The 18,337-nt window shown below is 45.4% G+C and overlaps 2 protein-coding genes and 1 long non-coding RNA gene across 18 annotated transcripts; 2 read left to right on the forward strand and 1 right to left on the reverse strand.

Annotated features, from left to right (window-relative positions):
• Positions 1 to 1,499: 1,499 nt before the first annotated feature.
• Positions 1,500 to 5,213, reverse strand: LOC104584737. 16 transcript variants are annotated; one of them, XR_001405997.2, is made up of 6 exons: positions 4,678 to 5,211; positions 4,302 to 4,379; positions 3,921 to 3,993; positions 3,452 to 3,499; positions 2,687 to 3,232; positions 1,882 to 2,430 (listed from the first exon to the last, which is right to left on the reverse strand). XR_001405997.2 is itself a non-coding variant. In XM_014898690.2 (5 exons), the coding sequence occupies exons 1-5, from the start codon at positions 4,101 to 4,103 to the stop codon at positions 2,405 to 2,407; spliced, it is 345 nt and encodes a 114-aa protein (XP_014754176.1). In that variant the 5' UTR covers positions 4,104 to 4,656; the 3' UTR covers positions 1,882 to 2,404. The 16 variants fall into 16 exon arrangements, 2 of the variants coding, with proteins under 2 accessions (XP_014754176.1, XP_014754162.1); XR_001405999.2 differs by having other exon boundaries at positions 2,687 to 3,134; positions 4,663 to 5,210; XR_001406007.2 differs by having other exon boundaries at positions 2,687 to 3,102; positions 4,678 to 5,209.
• Positions 5,214 to 5,664: 451 nt separating this feature from the next.
• LOC100839869 lies at positions 5,665 to 7,047 on the forward strand. The gene is made up of 3 exons (XR_732700.3): positions 5,665 to 6,215; positions 6,327 to 6,412; positions 6,516 to 7,047. It is a non-coding gene; the product is annotated as an uncharacterized LOC100839869 (long non-coding RNA).
• Positions 7,048 to 9,362: 2,315 nt separating this feature from the next.
• LOC112268620 lies at positions 9,363 to 10,596 on the forward strand. The gene is made up of 2 exons (XM_024454501.1): positions 9,363 to 9,806; positions 9,884 to 10,596. Exons 1-2 carry the CDS (start codon positions 9,667 to 9,669, stop codon positions 10,251 to 10,253), a joined length of 510 nt encoding a protein of 169 aa, XP_024310269.1. The 5' UTR covers positions 9,363 to 9,666; the 3' UTR covers positions 10,254 to 10,596.
• The last annotated feature ends 7,741 nt before the right edge of the window (positions 10,597 to 18,337 follow it).

Genomic DNA, 18,337 nt, shown 5'->3' on the forward strand with positions numbered 1-18,337 from the left:
TCCGTTCTTTGTGTGTAAGAACATAGAAGCAATTTGGATTGTCTATTAAAATATCAATTTGCTATTCAACATCCACAAATGCAAGATGTCAATTTCCTATCAACTTTAACAAGCATAGAGAATGACCAAAATTTTGAAGGAAATCGACTAGGCTACTATACATGTACGTACACATAAATATGCATATCAGTCCAAATGAAAACAGTAGCACCACTGGTATGATCGATTGATTTAGAGAGAACGAGCGAGTTGATTTTGTGAACCAAGAGACGTGGTGGACGGAAGCGAACTTATGGGGGTCAGTGGGCGGGAAATAAGGGCTGAGGATGCATCAGTCCACTCACCGCCACCGGAACTGGCAGCACAACACGTTGTTGATCCCGCTCTTGTCGCGTCGTCATGGCCTTGTTAGATCCGACCTCACATCGCCGCCTCGTCGGATCCCACCCGCCTCACTCCACCACCTCACCGACTCCCGCTCCAGTCGCCAAACACCGTCTCACCTCACGACGGCGACAGGTAGCCCGAGGCGATTTCTTCTCTTCTCTACGCCCATCTTCCTTTCTTCCTCCTCTGTCCCAATTTATTATGGGACCTCCCGTGGCCCGTAAGTTTTTATTGGGTCTAATGGGACAAAAACACGTGGAAAACAAACAAAAACGGAACCAATTGCATTTTCGGGACTTGCTCGAATTTTCTCTAGCTTAGAATAATACAACACTAGTGGCCAACAAACGGCCAACGAAGCGGGGCCTTGGGGTTTTTGTTTTTACGACTTTGCATGTTTGGGAGTTTGGGATAAGTCTTTATGAATAGAAAATAGATTTTGAGATGGAATCTAGGACGTGTTTCATATGAACAAAATTGAAGCACCAAATAGATGAAATCATGTGCGGCCATCTAGATCAGCTATTGCACACTGCCCTATAATTAATATAGCCACATCAAAACACCGACATGGTGTGGTAATGTCATTCATTCGAAACATCACCTAAGTTCCATCTCAAAATCTAGTTTCCCTTCATAAAGACCTATCTCAAATCCCCAAACATGCAAAATTATAAAAAGAAACAAAACCCCTAAGACCTGCTTGATTGGCTGTTTTCTGGCCCAATACCGGCATATTAGTCAAAAGCAGCAAAAGTTTGACCAAGGTCTAAAATTGAATTTGTTGGCCGTTTTTGTTTTGTTTTTTCTGCCTAATTTTGGCACATTCCACCTGAAAAAGGTTAGGAGAATCAGGAGGTCTATAAAGAAATCGAGGCAGGGAGGAAAGGAAGAAGGGCGACAATGGAGAACAGGAAAGAAACCGCCTCGGCTACTCGTCGCTGGCACGAGGCGAGGCAAGATCCGATGACTGTCTAGCTACCAGCCTTGTAAAACAATTGTAAAACATTCAGAACCGGCACATGTGGAGAAAAAAGGTACTTAGCAATTGAAATTATTCAGGTTTTAAGTCTTACGGCACAGTAGCCTGTAAGCAATGTTAAGTCCTAAGATGCACCAGCCAGTAAGCACTGGACTCAAGATTTGTATAGTTGTCTTCTCCCAGCTGTACAAAAATGGTGCAGTGGCCAGTATTCTTCCGGCTATATAAGAAAAAAATCCTATCAAACTCCAACATGCAACTATGAAATCTGGACTAATCTATACTGTCAAGAAACTGTCTAGCTACCAGCCTTCACTCACTCTTCACCAAGATGAATTGCCCAACTCTAGTCAGTGAACAACGTAGCCACCTTGGTACTGAAATTCATATGGGGAAGTCTCATCACATTGGATCTCTAGATTGGGCCAAAAAAGTCAGGTCTATAACTACAAGCGTTAAGTAATAGAGATCCTAAAGAGGAACCGACCTGCAACCAACTTACAAGTGGCATATATGGTACTGCATGCATGCTCATTCTGTTCTTTGTTTGCACGAACAGAAGCAAATTGCATTAAAATGCCAATTTGCTATTCAACATCCACAAATGCAAGATATCAATTTTCTATCAAACATAGAGGATGACCAAATTTTCTAAAGAATATCGACTAGGCTACCATACATGCACATACACAAATATGCATCAGTCCGAATGAAAACACCAGCACCACCGATATGATTGATTGATTCAGAGAGAATGAGGAAGTTGATTTTCTGAACCTAGAGACGTAGTGGACGGCATGTGGGGGTCAGTGGGCGAGAAATAAGTGGTGAGGATGCATCAGTTCACTCACCGCCACCGGGACTGGCAGCACAACACGTTGTTCACCCCGCTCATGTTGCGTCTTCGTGGCCTTGTTAGATCGCACCTCACGCCACCGCCTCACCGGATCCGGTCCTTTCGCCAAACCCCGCCGCACCTCATGCCGGCGGCAGGTAGCCGAGGCGATTTCTTTCCGACCGATTTTGAACCTGACTTTATACATATGCAGTGTAGCCATGCCCTAAAAGGAAATTACAGTAACAAAAGTATCATAACAAAATAGTAACAACTTTTATTAGATCAGTAAAAGGTCTTTCATATATCTGGGTCACGATATATTTCCACCGGAAAAACATTTAATCTGTTATCACTATTGTTTGTTTATAAATGTGACTCTTTGATCTTCTTTATTTTTGTCTCTTTCTCATTGTTTTAATCCTTTCATTTCAACACTTCGTCATACTCAAAGGCAACTCGTCATCGTCCAATTCACCCACCCTCAGGGCCCACATATGGGGCCTTCTGCTTTGGGTCGGCGATGGCCAGGTCGTCATCCTTGTTGGCTGGCCCGGCACACCAAGACCGGGCGCTATTCGGGAGCCGAATGGAAACACCGTACCCTGGACGGTTCCATGGCTCGTTCTCAAGGGGAGCGGGAGAGTTGTACATGTTGATGCCCTGCTAAAAAATCACCCAATGGCCAGCATAATATGGAAGACTTGGCATAAAGAAATAAAACTATTGTAGCATTTATGACTCACCAGATTGGGCTCGAATGTCATGCTTAAGGGGAGCGGTGAGTAGAGGTGTCCATGCTGGTCCCGGTGATGACCAGTAGAGCCACCCGGTTTTCACCGCCTCATCCCTTGGTTCTACACTTGATTCCCGAGTGACGTCCTTGGCAAACAGGCAACTGCACATCGGGTAGGCCCAAGCCTTCAGTGGCTGGACCCGGCATTCGACAAGGGCAATAATATGTTGTTGAGCTGTTCACTACTATTTTTTTATGTCAATATGCAGAATACTTGTGCTTTTGTCAGTACCTGCACACAACAGATATTTATTCATCTTTTGCAAATTCCATGCGACAAGGGCAATAATATGTTCTCGAGCTGTTCAGTACTATTTTTTTATGTCAATATGCAGAATACTTGTGCTTTTGTTCACACAACAGACATGTTTTTTTTGTCAACGTACAGTGGTGCAAGAAGTTGAATAAACAAGGAAATGATGAAAACATTGCAGTGTAAAGGAGAGTTAACCTTATCAGCAGCTGCTTGAATGTGACATGGTCTTCCCATCCACCAGATCTGAGGAAGATAAGATTTCAGACACTTATAAAATTAAATACAAAAGCACAAGATATTGACTGTTTTCATCAAAATAGTCAGCAGCAAAATTAGATCTGCCGTAAATGCATACTTTTTCATATCTTACAATAATGTTTATATTTCATTGGGACATGACCTTCATACAAGGAGTTTAGTAAATAAGACAAGGGGAAATAGCCTAATAATGAAAAATATTCCCTAAAAGAAATAATGGAAAACCTGCTTATTGTTGTTGTACAGCACACAACAACAAATTAGTTTAGTGAATAAGACAAGGTGAAATTCATCAAAAGGTTAAAATGCATGTGTTGAGACATAAGAAAGTTGCAGTTTAGCATTACGAGCACAGTAACGTAAACTAAAGAGTGGTACTTCTGATGTGGCCAGGTGATCAATATACCTGGTTCACTCTCTCTTTACGAACAAGCTGGTGATACTCGGGTGAACGATATAGCTTTTCTGAGTGCACGAAACTACAAGACAACAAATAACCATATGTTACATGAACATACGGGTACAAACTTCACAAGATCAAGTGAATATAATTCTGCCTTAAGAAAATCACAAACCTGACAATTGCCATCACCTGAACTAAGAAATATGTTAAGAATCATAGATGTGTTTGCATTTCATTTATTCACTGAAAGAGGTGATAGGTGAATCCAAGTCGGCTTGAGCTATTTTTGCAGTACGCACTGAGTAAAGACAGGCTACAACTGTTCCTATATGCAGGCCTGCCATTTATTTGAAATGTCAGAAAAAAAAGCAAGATAAGATTCACCTTTTCTGCGTTCCAGAGGCAGTAGCTTGTTTTCAACGGAGCAGACAAGCAGCTCATAAGTAAAAGGTAGGGTAAAAGCTGGATAATATGAAAACAAGACATAAAGTTAATTCCCTGCAATTTACTTGGCTCTATTGAACTTTATGACAAACATACAGACTGCTAAAATGGGTAGCAGAACTCATCAGAACTCAAATTTGCAAATTGCTATGCGTAGTGATATAGAAAACACATGTCAGGTAAACAACGGATTAGGACAAATGGGCAAATGCATAAGCAGATCATCTAGAACCCTCCCACCCCAACGACCCCTGCAAAAACAGTAAGCAAAGATAAATTAGCAGGGAGAATAGAGAATCACATGGAGCTAATTAACCTTCTCTCGGCAACCACGGCTTTTCCCGTCCTTCTTCCGGCTTACGTCTCCGTCTCCGTCTCCTACACACGGGTGCCGACGTAGTAGCAGCAGTGCTGCTCGTATGCGTGGGCGTTATCTCCGGCTCTCCGCCACCGACGGCGGCTTCGATCTCACCGCACCGGCGAAGCAGCCGGAAGGGGCTCCAACCTCAGGTCGACGACGGCGAGCTGGCGACCGAGGGTATGCCCTAGGTCGTCGCGAGAGCGCGTGGGGTGGTTGACGGCGCAAGCGGGAGGGAACGGCGCCTATGCGCGGCCGTCATCTCCGCCACTGACGGCGGCTCCGATCTCACCGCATCAGCGAAGCAGCCGGAAGGGGCTGCAGCCTCAGCCCTCAGGTCGGCGACAGCGTGTGGGGTTATTGACGGCGCAAGCGGGTGAGAACGGCGGCGGGGCGTTAGTTTTTTTTTTCACGTGCCCGGGAGTCGGGACGAAGATGAAGGGGAATTCGACTGCTGCGAACGTGGATTGTGGGAATGTGGGCTGCAAAACCGGCCCAACTAATCAGCACCTTCCTAATTTTCTACCGGAACGAGCGGCCGGACAGATAGAGCGAGGCCCACGCGAATTGAACGGCCAACGATGTTCTGAACAATCGATCAAACGGCTGCAGATGACTCCTTTATAAAAACGGCTGCAGATGGGGAAGGTGTGAGAGGACCGGGCGGGGCTAATTTTTTTTAAAAGAAACATGATACAGACGGAAGCATTCACACGCACTCATCCCTATGAACGCACGCACGTACACATGTTCTATCTGTTATATCCCAGTGAGGGATACAACGATGGATACACGAATAGCAAAAATCTATCTATCTACCCTAATAATAATGGGAGCAATGCTTACTTCGTCGTCCGTCGGCTAAATTTGTGCGTTACCCCTTTCACTTTTCAATAATCAACCCGAAGTCTAAAATTCGGATGGAATTGGGCTTCTCTGCAATTTTCCCCTTCCTCCTTATCGTTCTAGTACCTCTACGCGCCGCTGCTTGCCGCTGCCGTCGCCCGCTCGCATCTGCTTGACGCTGCAGCTTTGCTGCCTCTGCTCGATCACATCTGCTTCCTCCTCCACCGCTTGCTGCCCTGCAGCGCGTCCGCTCCTTCCCCACCGAAGCCTCCCCAAGAGCGCTCAGGTCTGGTCTGCCGACTTCTCTTCGCCAATCCCAACGTCGCCGGCACCTCCAGCTTTGCTTTGTCCCAGCCGAGGCACAACCCTAAGCCCGCATCATCGTTGGCGGCGGTGCAGGAAGGCGGTGAGAAGAAGAGGAAGGAGAGAACGACGCGGCCCAAGCTCACGCCGGACCTGTCCTGTCTGACGCCGGCCTGGGATCCGTCCTCCGCTACTTCCCCAACGCCTTCAAACCCATGCCGGGCCTGGTCATGAGGTGCGCTGCAGTTTGGGCCCCTGATTTGGTGCTACTGCTTACTATGGCCGCCGCGTGATTCGTGCACGCGCTGCTGCTCTACCTCAGCAAAGACCTCACCGGGGCGTCACCGGTGCGGCGTCCTGCCTCCTGTTTTACTCACATTGAGTTAGCCTCATTTTGAACAAATAACGGGATTAACAACTGCTTTCTCTATCACATTGCGGGCATCTCTGAATCGCAGGTGGATACTGCGAGGGAGGTTGGGCCTCTCGGGAGAAGAAGAGATCAGGGAAACACACAAAGATGGGGTGCACAGTATGTTTTAGGGTAGGGTGCAGTCTGATTTGTTTTGATCATACCAGTAATTAGTTCATGGTCAGAACGATTTTGCTACTGATGCCAAAGGTTCCACTTTTTTCTGATAGTGCAGGTTGATTGAATGCATGACCATTCGACCTGGTCACCTAGATTGGTTGCAGCAGAAGTAGGATATATTCATTTCGCCCTCTGCCCCCATCTGTGGATGTCAAGTTCAATATCTCTGATTCCTAGATTTATTGCCCATCATTCCAGCAATCAATTACCAGCTTTCCCAATGTGGATGAAGCCAACAGCTACCAGCTATGTATCTCTCGCCTGGTGATTTAAGCATTGCTCTCTTTATTATTAAGTATAGATATTTAAGTTGAAATATTGTTGAAATAAATGTTACGGCAGATGCTGCTACGAAGAATTCATCGTTTCCCTGCCAATTTTCTTATCTTCCAGCACATGTGTTGCAGAGAAGTGGTAGGGTGAGAAATTGTTTGTATCAGGGGAGGGTGTACAATAAGCAAGAGTGGTGAGAAGAGAACAATTTTTTTACCGGTTTGCTTGTTGTGGTTTTGGGGACCAAGTCTTTTCTTGCTTTTACTATTATTATTTATAATAAATCTCATTTCAATTAAATGTCAAAATATGTAGTTGTCTTCTCAATACCCGAGAATTTTCGCATGTATTATGTTTAATGGGAAAACAAAAGATATTCAGAGGCCGGGACAACACACGGGCATTGTACTAATTAGAGCATAAAGTGTTCCAAGATGTATGCCATAATCACCGGACTAGGTTCACAGATACAAGAAAAAGTAAATGGATACAAGAGGACCCAAAGGAGCGAGGCTAGGTATCCACCAGAATCACCCTACGCAAAGCTCCGGTGAGGCTGTAGCCGGAGACCGGCGCATGCGTCAAGCTCGGCGGCGGCGGCATGGACAGCAGAACGAAGAACTTAGGTTTCCTCTCATTTCTTCGATGCCTCCTCTGTGTGATGCCTCTGAATTTTCTAGTCACGGCTCCAGCCCTCAGACTTCAGCCCTCAGACAAAAGCCAACTTGGCCCACGGCCCATTCACTTACAGCCCAATACTTCGTAGGCACGGGTATAACACTATCCCTATGAGCACCTCTCAGAGACTAGACTGCCGGCATATCATCTTGAGATTGACAAAGTCACCACAGGCGTCTCGTAGTTGACGGATACATCACTCCCACTGAAAGCACAACGCAGTTTACATCCTGAAATAAATCCAGGAAAATGCGAGCACCCTCGTAATTAACAGCAAAAGATTAACAAGTGTAAAATGCCTTTTCCTTTATTTCTTATTTTTCTTCTGAATTTTGTTGAGCTGTTAGAGATATAAAATAATATTACTCCCTCCGAACTATATTACTCGTCACATCTTTGTCTAGATAGTAGATGCGTGCGACAGGTAATATGAATCAGAGAAACTAGGCCGGTAAGCGCTCCCAAGCAATCCATGTCTGGCCCGCTTGTTTTCGCTAAAAAATACCCTCTATTGATGTGTATTTACACAAAAAATGCCACTGCATCACCTCTCAGATGAGGATTTTATGATTTTACATCACGTGACTTTGGGCAACTGAGACACGTGGGCTCCGCAGCATGCTGGCTCACGTCATTCAAAGCGTATCACCTCGGGTATCAGCCCTATCCGGAGGTATTACCACTCTAATCCAAATAAAAATAATCTCTAGGAAAAACTGATAATTTTGGCAGAATCTCCTTTGTTTATGTATAGTTACATACACGACAGACAATATATAATATCTTTCAAAAATATTCAACGAGTAAACATGCACACAATTCATATAATCTCCAACATATTCCAAGACACAAAATAATTATCCCGAACGACAAAAGGCTCAAACCAAACATTTGTCATGACGAATAGTTATTTTTGTGAATGATGACTCTAACTAATCAATATGAGAGAAGACATTATTTATAAGGTGTGATATGTGGTGTCTATGTGAAGTGATACCATTCTCTTCCATGCATGCTATTGTTCTAAACCTTTGTGAGAATTGCTCGGGCCAGACTATCAATGCTGATATGTCCTCCATTATGTTTAACCAGAATACAAACAATGTAGATAAGGAGGTGATGATGCAAAGCTTCGAACAACTCTAGCAGATACAGAACACACCCCAGATCCAAAAAATAACTGCAGCTTTACGGATTCGGTGGGAAAAAAAGGATCAACTAGATACCAAAATAGGACCCTGAGCCGAAAAAAAATATTCAGGGATCCGATCTCCCTGGCGAGAAATACCAATATACGCGGGGCGGAGATCGGATTGTCGCGGAACTGAAACTCAGCTGAAATCGTTGGCGGGAGGGAAATTTCCGCTGCACGCTCGAGCTCCACCACCCGCCGTCGCTGCCACCGATCTACTCTCCCGAGCTCCATCCGGCCAAGCACCGTCCCACAAAGTCCGGCATGGAGTACCCCAAAGCGTCCTACTGCGGTACCACGGCGGTGCCAACCCTCCCACGGCTAATCTTCATCCCGCGGCTTCCTGCGGCGGCGCGGCGCCTTCCCTCCTCCTCTGTTGGCAACCGTGTGTTGGTTGCTTCCAAACGGAAGAGGTAGGGAAACCAGACGGGCCAGGGACAAGCCCCGACCGCAAGGGCACCTTCCGTCCCGTGTCAAGCGCCTGCAGCTGCCGCTGCTCCCTCTGCCATGCCCGAGGCGAACGAAGGGCGGGTGAAGATGACGGTCAGGCGGCAAAGGAAGATGGCGGCAGCCCGAGGCGCACCCCCTCGTCCACCTGCTCCGGCGGCCGCCATTCCGACCTAGCAGTCGGTCGCCCCACAACTATTCGACGATACGCTCGAGAGGTTAAATTTTCAGCCCTCAGACTCGATTCCGGCGAAATTTAGGATGGTTTGATGAAATTGCTTTCCCTTCCATTCTTGTAGCTTTGATTATGATTTGCTTCCCTCATTGTATGCAGAATTGTTGGCCGAGAATGCGGCCAACATTGATTCGACACCGCTAGAGGATTTTGATGCCGGCATGGGTGCGGAGGGGGAAGAATAAAACAGTTTGGAAGAAATTGATAAGGGCGTGTTCAATGGATCCCAAAAAAATAACCAAGAAGGGAACCAGTTACAGTGACCTAGAAGACGTCACTTTGGTCCGGGCATGAGAGAGCGTCTCACTCGATGCCGTGACCGGCAATGATCAGACCGGAAAGAAGTATTGGAAGCGAACTGAGGACAAATTTTTCCGGCTGATGCCGCCAAATTTTTCCTCGTGCACTTTAAGGTCAGTACAAGGTAGATTCGAGACGATCAAATCTTGGTGTAGCTGTTGGAGTGGATGTTTGGAGCAAGTGAGGAATGCCTCGCCGAGTGGATGCACCATTATGATTATGTGAGTTCAATTAGGCTGAAATTGCAAGTCTACTTGGTTCAATTGTCGATTCAATTGTTCATTGTTGCAATGGAAAGGTACAAAGCCATGCCGGGTTCCAAGGAAAGGCCATTTACACTTCAACATTGTTGGAAGGTGTTGGAGTTTAGTGAGAAATGGCGTTTGAGGGACAAAGAAGCAGCACCGAAGAAAGGGGCATTCGTCCAATTGGATGATGATAATGATGATGATGATGATGATGAAGAAAATGATGCACCGAAGGGTGGGCGTGACCGCAAGAAGCCGGATGGAAGGAAGAAGGAGAAAGAGAAGATTAAGAAGACAGCCGAGTCCTCAAGTTTGAATTCCAAGTTTGATGAATTGACGAAGTCCAAAGAGATCGCTTCGGCTGCCAAATTGGAGGTCAAAAAGATCAATGCCGAGAAGAAGCATGGACAAAAACTGTAAGCTATTCATGAGGTGGAGCTCTAAAAGAGCAATGTCGACGCGCGCAAGGCCAAAATTGAGGAGGAAAAGGCAGCGGAGCTAGTGCTTGCGGAGGAGAACAAGATAATGCTCATAGATCCGACCGGCCTTGATCCACTTGCAAAGGAGTGGTGGGAGCTCCAAAAAAGGACATCTTCTAGCATCATCGTGAAGCTACTGCCGAGAAGTAGAAGGCGGCAGCGGCAGCCGCTGCCGGAGCCAGACATGGCGGCGATGGTGGAAATGGAGATGCCGTCGCGAATGAGGATGGCCAAGGCGATGAATTACATCCTTGATTGATTTATCCTTACTATTTTGTTGCGCAATTTGGAGGATTGTATCTGTCGAACTGTGGTTTCCAGTTTCTTACGAACTGACGATTTCTATCTGACGAACTATCGATTTACATTTCGGTACCTATTTCGGTTTATTGCGGACTCGGGCAGAACAGATACCGCATACCTCGTTTTCGGGTTAGTTTTCGGATTCTGTTCTGGCCGCGGAAACGCGGATCCGAAAAACACCGATTTGGTAGACCGAATCAGCTTTTTTTCGGGTCAGATTTTTCGGTAACCGTTAGAGTTGCTCTTAGACTTAGGGGAGAGTCCTGAAGTGAGTGGTACTTGCGGGTTCTGGTGCATGTGGGAAGATCGAAAACTAAAACTTTCAGCTATCCGAAGGATAGGATCCAGGAAATACAAGGTTGGAATGGACAGCTGTTCTACGAGGCTATAAAAGCTATCCCGACTTTCGCTATGTCTTGTTTTGATCCAACGAAGACGACGATATGAGCATGAATATTTGTCTGTATTGGTGGGCGCAGTAAGAAAAAGAGAATAAGATGCAATGGTTGAAGCGGGATTTGATGCTTGCAAGGGTTGGTATCTCCTTGATGTCCCAGATTTTTTTTAGTAACACAGTACAACGCAAACGCTTACGGCATTCGCTTACACTCACACTTGTAAACACGCGCACACACTCTACCCAACGAGCACCTCCAAAAAACTGAGCCGGCAGACGCCTGTTTACAGGTATGTCCTCTGTCACTGAAAAAAAAGCGCCGGATAAATTCTGAAATAATAATCCAAAAAAAATGTGAAACCCATGTTAAGTACATGACTTGAACATGATTGGGTTGTTTCCGCCACAAGAAACCACACCATCTAAGTTAGGCTCGGTTCATTAATGTGCCAGATTCTCTGTGTGCTAGTCCTGAAGGCTAGATATTTCCCGACAATCGATCTGTTCCAGGCGATGCTTAGGGAGGGATCTCCTATACTTGGTGCAACATACAAAAAGGGTCGAGGTATTAAAGCAAGGAGCGATCAGGGCATCAGGCGATCAAGTTGGTGATGCATCGTATTTAAGGAATGGGGTGCTGGTTCCCTAGTTTCCGTAATCTTCCTGTCTGACCCCGTATAGTGACGGTATGTGGGTGCAGGGTTCGGACAACGCCAAAAACTTTGAGGAGCGTGGGTGTGTTTCACTCTATCCATTGCTTTCAAGTTGCAACACCATGTCTCAATTTATTTATTTATTTCTAGAATACAATGTCTAAAATTATTTATGAAGTTCGTTTTCAATACATCTTGTACCGAAACGAAGCCGACATACAAAAATTTACTCTGTTGCTACTACATGCAGTCAAGGGTGGTAGTTAGGCAGCACCTGGCCAAATAGTTGGACACGCTCATGCCGAATCATGCATTCATCACTACAAAAGATGTCATACCCCGCCCACCCAACCGACATGCCGCAGCCGGCGCTCGTGCACTGGCCACCGCCGTCCTGTGGCAGCACCGGCACCCAGCCCAGCGGCCCGGTGCCACCCATTCGCTTCCACGTCGCGTCTTGGATTGCCTTTGCGGCGAGCCGTCGATGCTGTTGGCACTCCTTGTTGGCCCTCTTTGTGTCCTCAACAGCATCACCCTCGACCTGGCTGATGTACCGCTTCACGAGGTCTGGCTTGTCGTTGAGTGTATGCAGGACCACGCTGAGAACGTAAGCCGCCGTCTTGTGGCCGCCGTCTGCCGCACGGCCGAGGCACTCGCGGCCTTGCTCTATGTTGTGGTGTGCGAAGATGTGCTTGAGCCCGACGATGAAGTTGGCCTCCGGGTTGTCCGCGTTGTCCAGGTGCTTGAGCAGAGCCAGGTAGCGCTCGTTGTCATGCCACATCATCCCCTCCTCCTTCTCCAATGCCAAGCGTCTGCCGACATGTCGTTCCTTGGACACACCATACATGGTCTTGCAACTGCAGTATGAAACAGAGCAAATATAGTCCCAACAGCAGTAATAATTTACTCTCTCTCTTGTTTTTTTGCGGACAAGCGGTAATAATTTACTCGATCTACTATATTATTCAGAATGGATGCTGATGCGGTAAATCTTGTTTTGTTACACATATCTTTACTCAGTAGCGGAGACAGGTAAAAAGCTTGGGCGTGGCGGTGTTTACATAAGGAGAAAACCATATACATTGGAACCTCACCAGATACTATGTTGTTGTGTGTACTAAAATAGGGTAAAAATTCAAAAATTAAAATATTGGCATAAGTTATATGGATTATATCTACATATGTTGAGATTTTTTGCAACTTTTTAGGTGTGGCTAGAGCAGCAACTTTGTGACCCTCAGGGTACCTTTGACCCTCCTTAGTTCAACCAAATGAACTAAAGTTTTAAAATGACATGATTTTTTTTTAAAATAATTCATTTGTTTAAACTAAGGAGGATCAAAAGGTACCCTGAGGATCACCATGTTGCACCTTTAGGTGTGGCGGATGCCGGACCTTGCCATAGCGATGCGTCCACCACCGTCTCTACTCATACAATAGATTCAACTGGTGGTGGTGATCCTTCATCTTTAAACCGCATGATTTAGTTGAAGTGCCAGTACTCCTAGTTAGAAGGGAGTATCAAGTAGGATTGTTTTAGGCAATTTACATCTTTAATGGGGATTTTTCTTGTAATCCAATTAGTACGATGTGAATACGACTATTACTATACTCAAAAACTATATTCCCTTCTATCTAAATTACTTGTCGCAACTTTGTCAAGATATGCATGTATCTATACACTGAAATGCGTCTCGATACAGGAAAGATGTCTCCTCTTCAAGGTTGAAAAAATTGAAAGAGAGAGAGAGGGCAACAAAGCAGCTCATGAGTTAGCTGTTGTAGCTTGAGTGTTGGGTCAAAATCATTTCTAGTTGGGGCATGTGCCACCGGCAATTGCTTGCATGCTTGCTGTCTGTAAACACTGTTATTCACCAACCAATAAAAGCTCTCTGTTCCGCCAAAAAGAAATGTGTCTCGATACATGTGTATCTAGACAAAATTGCGACGATTAATTTGGATCGGATTACTTATTAAATATCTTTGTATTAGATTAAGATTATACCCTTGTTTTTCTAATACTCCTTTGTTTTTCCTTCCAAAAAAAATACTTTTTTGTTTTCTGAACTGTATCAAAGAGTATCGATTAATCTGAACCTTCAGATCAAAGAAAATGAACGTCTCGTAGTAATTCTAAGGTACTGTGAAATACTGTTCTTTGTAGTCTCTACCACCGATGTAGTACGAGTATTGCGTTAGTTAATAGTTAAGCAGAGTATATGCGGACTTACGTGGACCGTAGGCTGCAGAGGTCAGCCATGGGCTGCGTAGAGCTTGCGGCGACAATCCCGACGATTTCGACGACGAGCTCAGTAGGAAGCACGGCGTCAAGCCCTGAGTTCCTCTTCTTCGCCGCCATACTCCGCGTCTTCACCATTGCACTAGTACCTATTGGACACCTGAGGAGCGTGAAATACGTAAGCTTGTATTAGTACAAGCCCATGCCGATGCAGCCAATGTCGGAGACAAGATTTAGTGAAGAACAGGCCAATTTACTCTACAAAAGTTGAATTGAAGAAATTAAGAAGAAAACCCCAGGCCAAATTTGAATTCCTTCATAATTTAGCAAAGAGAAAAAAAAATCACCCTGCGGGCTTCTAGTCCTAGTCTGACGAGGAGACGACCAAATCCAAATTAATCCTAACAAGATAAAGATTACGGAAATCACTCTGTTTTCTTAGAGGGAAAGCGTCCAACTTTATTCCATAATTAAACTCTAGGGTCTATCTAGGCCTCACTGAACTAAGAATCAGGAAATCTCGGTAGACCAATGCTAACAATTGGATCATGCATCATGTTTCGTGCTCCACACCTATCCCTAGCGACTATTTTGAAAGCCGTGGCTGTTGAATATCGGGCCTTACATGGGTGTGTGTTTTTAGAAATCCCAGTCCAGATGATTTGTGTATTGTCTTGGTCCAGGTAAAGGTATTTATGTAGTTTTATACTAGGCCAATTGAGATGGTACGATGAGCCATTTACAAGAATTTCAAAATGACACAAGTGATGTCAACGTAGCTGGTCATATCAACTTATCCCAATTAATCAAAGCTTATGTGACGAAACTTTCTGATATCTTAAAAACAAAACTACAGAGGAATTAGTGACATCAAAACTTCTGTCAAAAACTAACCCAAAATTTCTCTAAAAAAATTAACCAAAAAACTCAAGTACGGGTTGATACATCCAGGTACAATTGCCGTGGATTAGAATTAATCAAATCTCATACTAACCCTTTGAAAGTAATTGCACCACTGGTCCAACAAGTTGAGAGGTGGGAACATTTTAGTCCATCTTATTGTAAAACCGGAAAAACTAGTCCTAAACTTGTAATACAAATTGGTTAGTAGTACGTACTTGCAAAAAAACGTACCGTATACAGACCAGTAATATGTTGACACATGGGGGTTCGACATATTTGCAAAAAAAAACCCTAAATAGATAACTAATCTATTTCTTCAATCCATCACCTTCATATGAAATCCATTCCACTCCCCACTCTTCGCCATGCCCAAGTGACCTAAACCCTAGCCGGCGAGCGAGGGCTAGAGGCAGCGGCGCGTGAGAGCTAGAGGAAGGGAAGGACAAGGTAGAGGTAGTAGATGCGCGGGACGGAGTGGCAGGAGCAGTGCAGGTGAATGGGCGGCGGCGCTTGCGCTAAGGTCACCTGCAAGGCGTACTGGGACCCTAGAGCATCTTCAAAAAGGTACAATCTTCCCCTTTGTTTTGCAATAATTTGAGGGTCCTCTGTTCTTGGCAATGCTCAGTGGACTGAAGATATGTTTTAGGGCAATGTTAGTGGTCAGATTGATAAAGTGAAGAAGTATTTGACTTTGAATTTGAGGCGGTACAGCAACATGATTTCTGCTTTGGAAAGAGAATCTGAGGCTACTGCAGACAGTGGTTGAATTGAAAGTGGTGATCAAGAAGAGGAAGCAAGAGAAGAAAATGATTGAAAGGAGTCGTAGGCCAGAGATTAGAGCCAGGGATAGAAAAGAATTATGTATCGTGATGATTGAAAGGAATCATAAGCAAGAAAAACATTGTGTTCGAGAGGGTGGAAATGAAGAGCTCGCGGTTTCCAAGGGCTCTTTTGAGAAAATCACATAGACCAGCCTGACCTAAGCGTGAAATATTATAGATCAAGAGGCTTTTCGACAAAATTGCCCCGCACCCAGCTGGAATGCCAGAGGGAACAACACGAGTCCAATTCGGACCACTCCGGCTTACTGTGCACACCTAAACCGGTACTAGGACAAGGTTTTCTTATTTTACAAGAAGATGGACAAAAATGCTCCCACCTCTCAACTCGTTGGGCCAATAGTGCGATTATCTATAACCTTTGCAACAAAAACTAATCCTTAAAGGTTCTCGACAATAACAGAAACCCAAGCACACACGCATGGATCAATTAGGAATGAAATTAGGAAACCACATCAAGAAACCAAGAACATGCTTTGTAACGCACATGGATCTTAAAGAATTAAATTATAAAACAAATCTCATGGAACATGAAACAAAACAAATGCGGACGGTTGAGGTCGAGGCGATCTAACCAATGAGTCCGAAGACACAGAGCGTCATTCAGTGGGCCCACGACAATGTAGACGAGGAATCGTCGGGTGCCACAGACGAGTGATCAGCTGCTCCAGCCGAAGGATGCGGATGCAGCTAGTCGTCGTGGTTAAGTCGAGCAACCTCCTCACCTAAAGACAACGACGACGATGAAAGAGCACAGATGCAGCAACAAGGGCGGGGCACCGCTGCGGCCGTTTCCCTAGTCCCCGTCCCCCCTCCGAGCCGGTGAGGAAGTTGATAAGGCGGTTGGAGCCAGAGACGGAGGAGGTGGCGTGGGACACGCTGGATCTACGCGCCCTCAAGTGCGTGCGGCGGATGGCGTGAGCACGAGCGGCGGAGGGAGGACGCCGAGCTCAATCTCGCCCGGTGGATCTGGAAGAATGGGGAGGGGAGCGGGGAGGGGAATTGGGAGGGGAGATAATAAATGGTGCGGTCCTTGTTCAGTGGTGTCCACTTCGGCCAAATCGATGGCTTGAATGAAGTCATATGGTCCTTGCTGGATAGCAGTACCACATTGGCCAAATGTTTAGTTCTGGGCGCGTATTACGAGTTCAATAACTACATAATACAGTTAGTCATGGGCCCAAACGGGGGCATTCCTAGGTGAGCACTCGTCTGGGATAACAAGCGACTGGAGGACCAACACTAAAGCGAATTACGCCGAAGAATGGCCCGCGACTATTTTGAAAGTGGTGGCTGATGAGGGCTTTACATGGGTGTTGTGTTTTTAGATATCCCCTGTCCATATGATGTGTATTGTTTTGGTTCATGTAGAGGTATTTATGTAGTTTATACTAGGCAATTGAGATGTAAGATGTGCCATTTGCAAGAATTTCAAAAATGGCACTGGCGACGTAGTTGTTCATATCAACTTATCCTAATTAATCAAAACTTCTGTCAAAAACTAACCCAAAATTTGTGTCGAAAACAAACCAAAAAACTCGAGCACAGGTTGATACATCCAGGTACAATTGCCGTTGATCAGAATTAATCAAATCTTGTGTTAACCTATCCAACAAAAACTAATCCTCAAAAGTTCTCAACAATACACCGAAACCCAAGAACATGCTTTGCATGCGGACATGGATCAATTAGGAAATAAATTAAGAAAACACTTCATGAAACCAAGAACATGCTTTGCATGCGCACATTGATGAATTAGGAACTAAATTACAAAAACAGGTCTCATGAAACACGAAGATAGGAACATAACAAATGCGGACGGTCGAGGTCGAAGATCCAATCAACAAAATTAACACGATCTAATCAATGAGGTCGAAGAAGCCGGGGATGGCATCCCCACCGCATTCAATGGCCGCACGATGACGTAGACGAGGACTCGTTGGCGCTGTGTAGGAGGTCAGCTGCTCTAGCCGAGGGGGCTGCAGGTAGTCTTCATGGGTGATATCGAGCATCCTCCTTGCGATAACGGCGGCAGAGCTGGAGTAAGAACGGATGCCGTGACGAGGGTAGCGCGACGCCATGGCCGTTGCCGTAGCCTTCGCTCCCCTCCGAGCCAGCGAGGAAGTTGATTGAGCACTGGTGCCGAAGGTGGAGGAGGTGGCACCAGGAGCACCGCATCTACACACCCTTGAGGGCACAGGGCATACGGCATGCGTGCACGAGCACGGAGGGAGGATGCCGCGCTCAATTTCACTGGGACAAGACCGGTGGGAGAGGAGATAATAAATGCTGCTGTCCTTGTTTGGTGATGTACAATTGAAATCCATGGTTAAGGAGGTCATGTGCTCCTTGCTCTATAGCAATACATGGGCCAATTGTTTGATTCTAGGCTAAGTGACTGTTACTATGGCGGAATACAAGTCCCATACCCACGGAATACGGTCAGCCATGGCTTCCTGTTGCTAGATTGCAAGATGCATAGATATTTTTTTTAGGATCTTTGCTTTATTTGTCTTATTTTTGTTTCAACTTTGTGTGATCCTTGATTTGTGTACTAAGATGATATAACTTTGCAATAAAATTGGCTGTGTGCATCGTTTCGATGCAGATGCTGGGGAGAACCCCTTTTCGAAAAAAAGACTATTGTTTTATGTCAGTATGCAGAATACTTGATTTTTTTAGAAAGTACAC

Source organism: Brachypodium distachyon, chromosome 1 (genome assembly GCF_000005505.3).
Source record: "Brachypodium distachyon strain Bd21 chromosome 1, Brachypodium_distachyon_v3.0, whole genome shotgun sequence".
NCBI classification, from domain to species: domain Eukaryota; kingdom Viridiplantae; phylum Streptophyta; class Magnoliopsida; order Poales; family Poaceae; genus Brachypodium; species Brachypodium distachyon.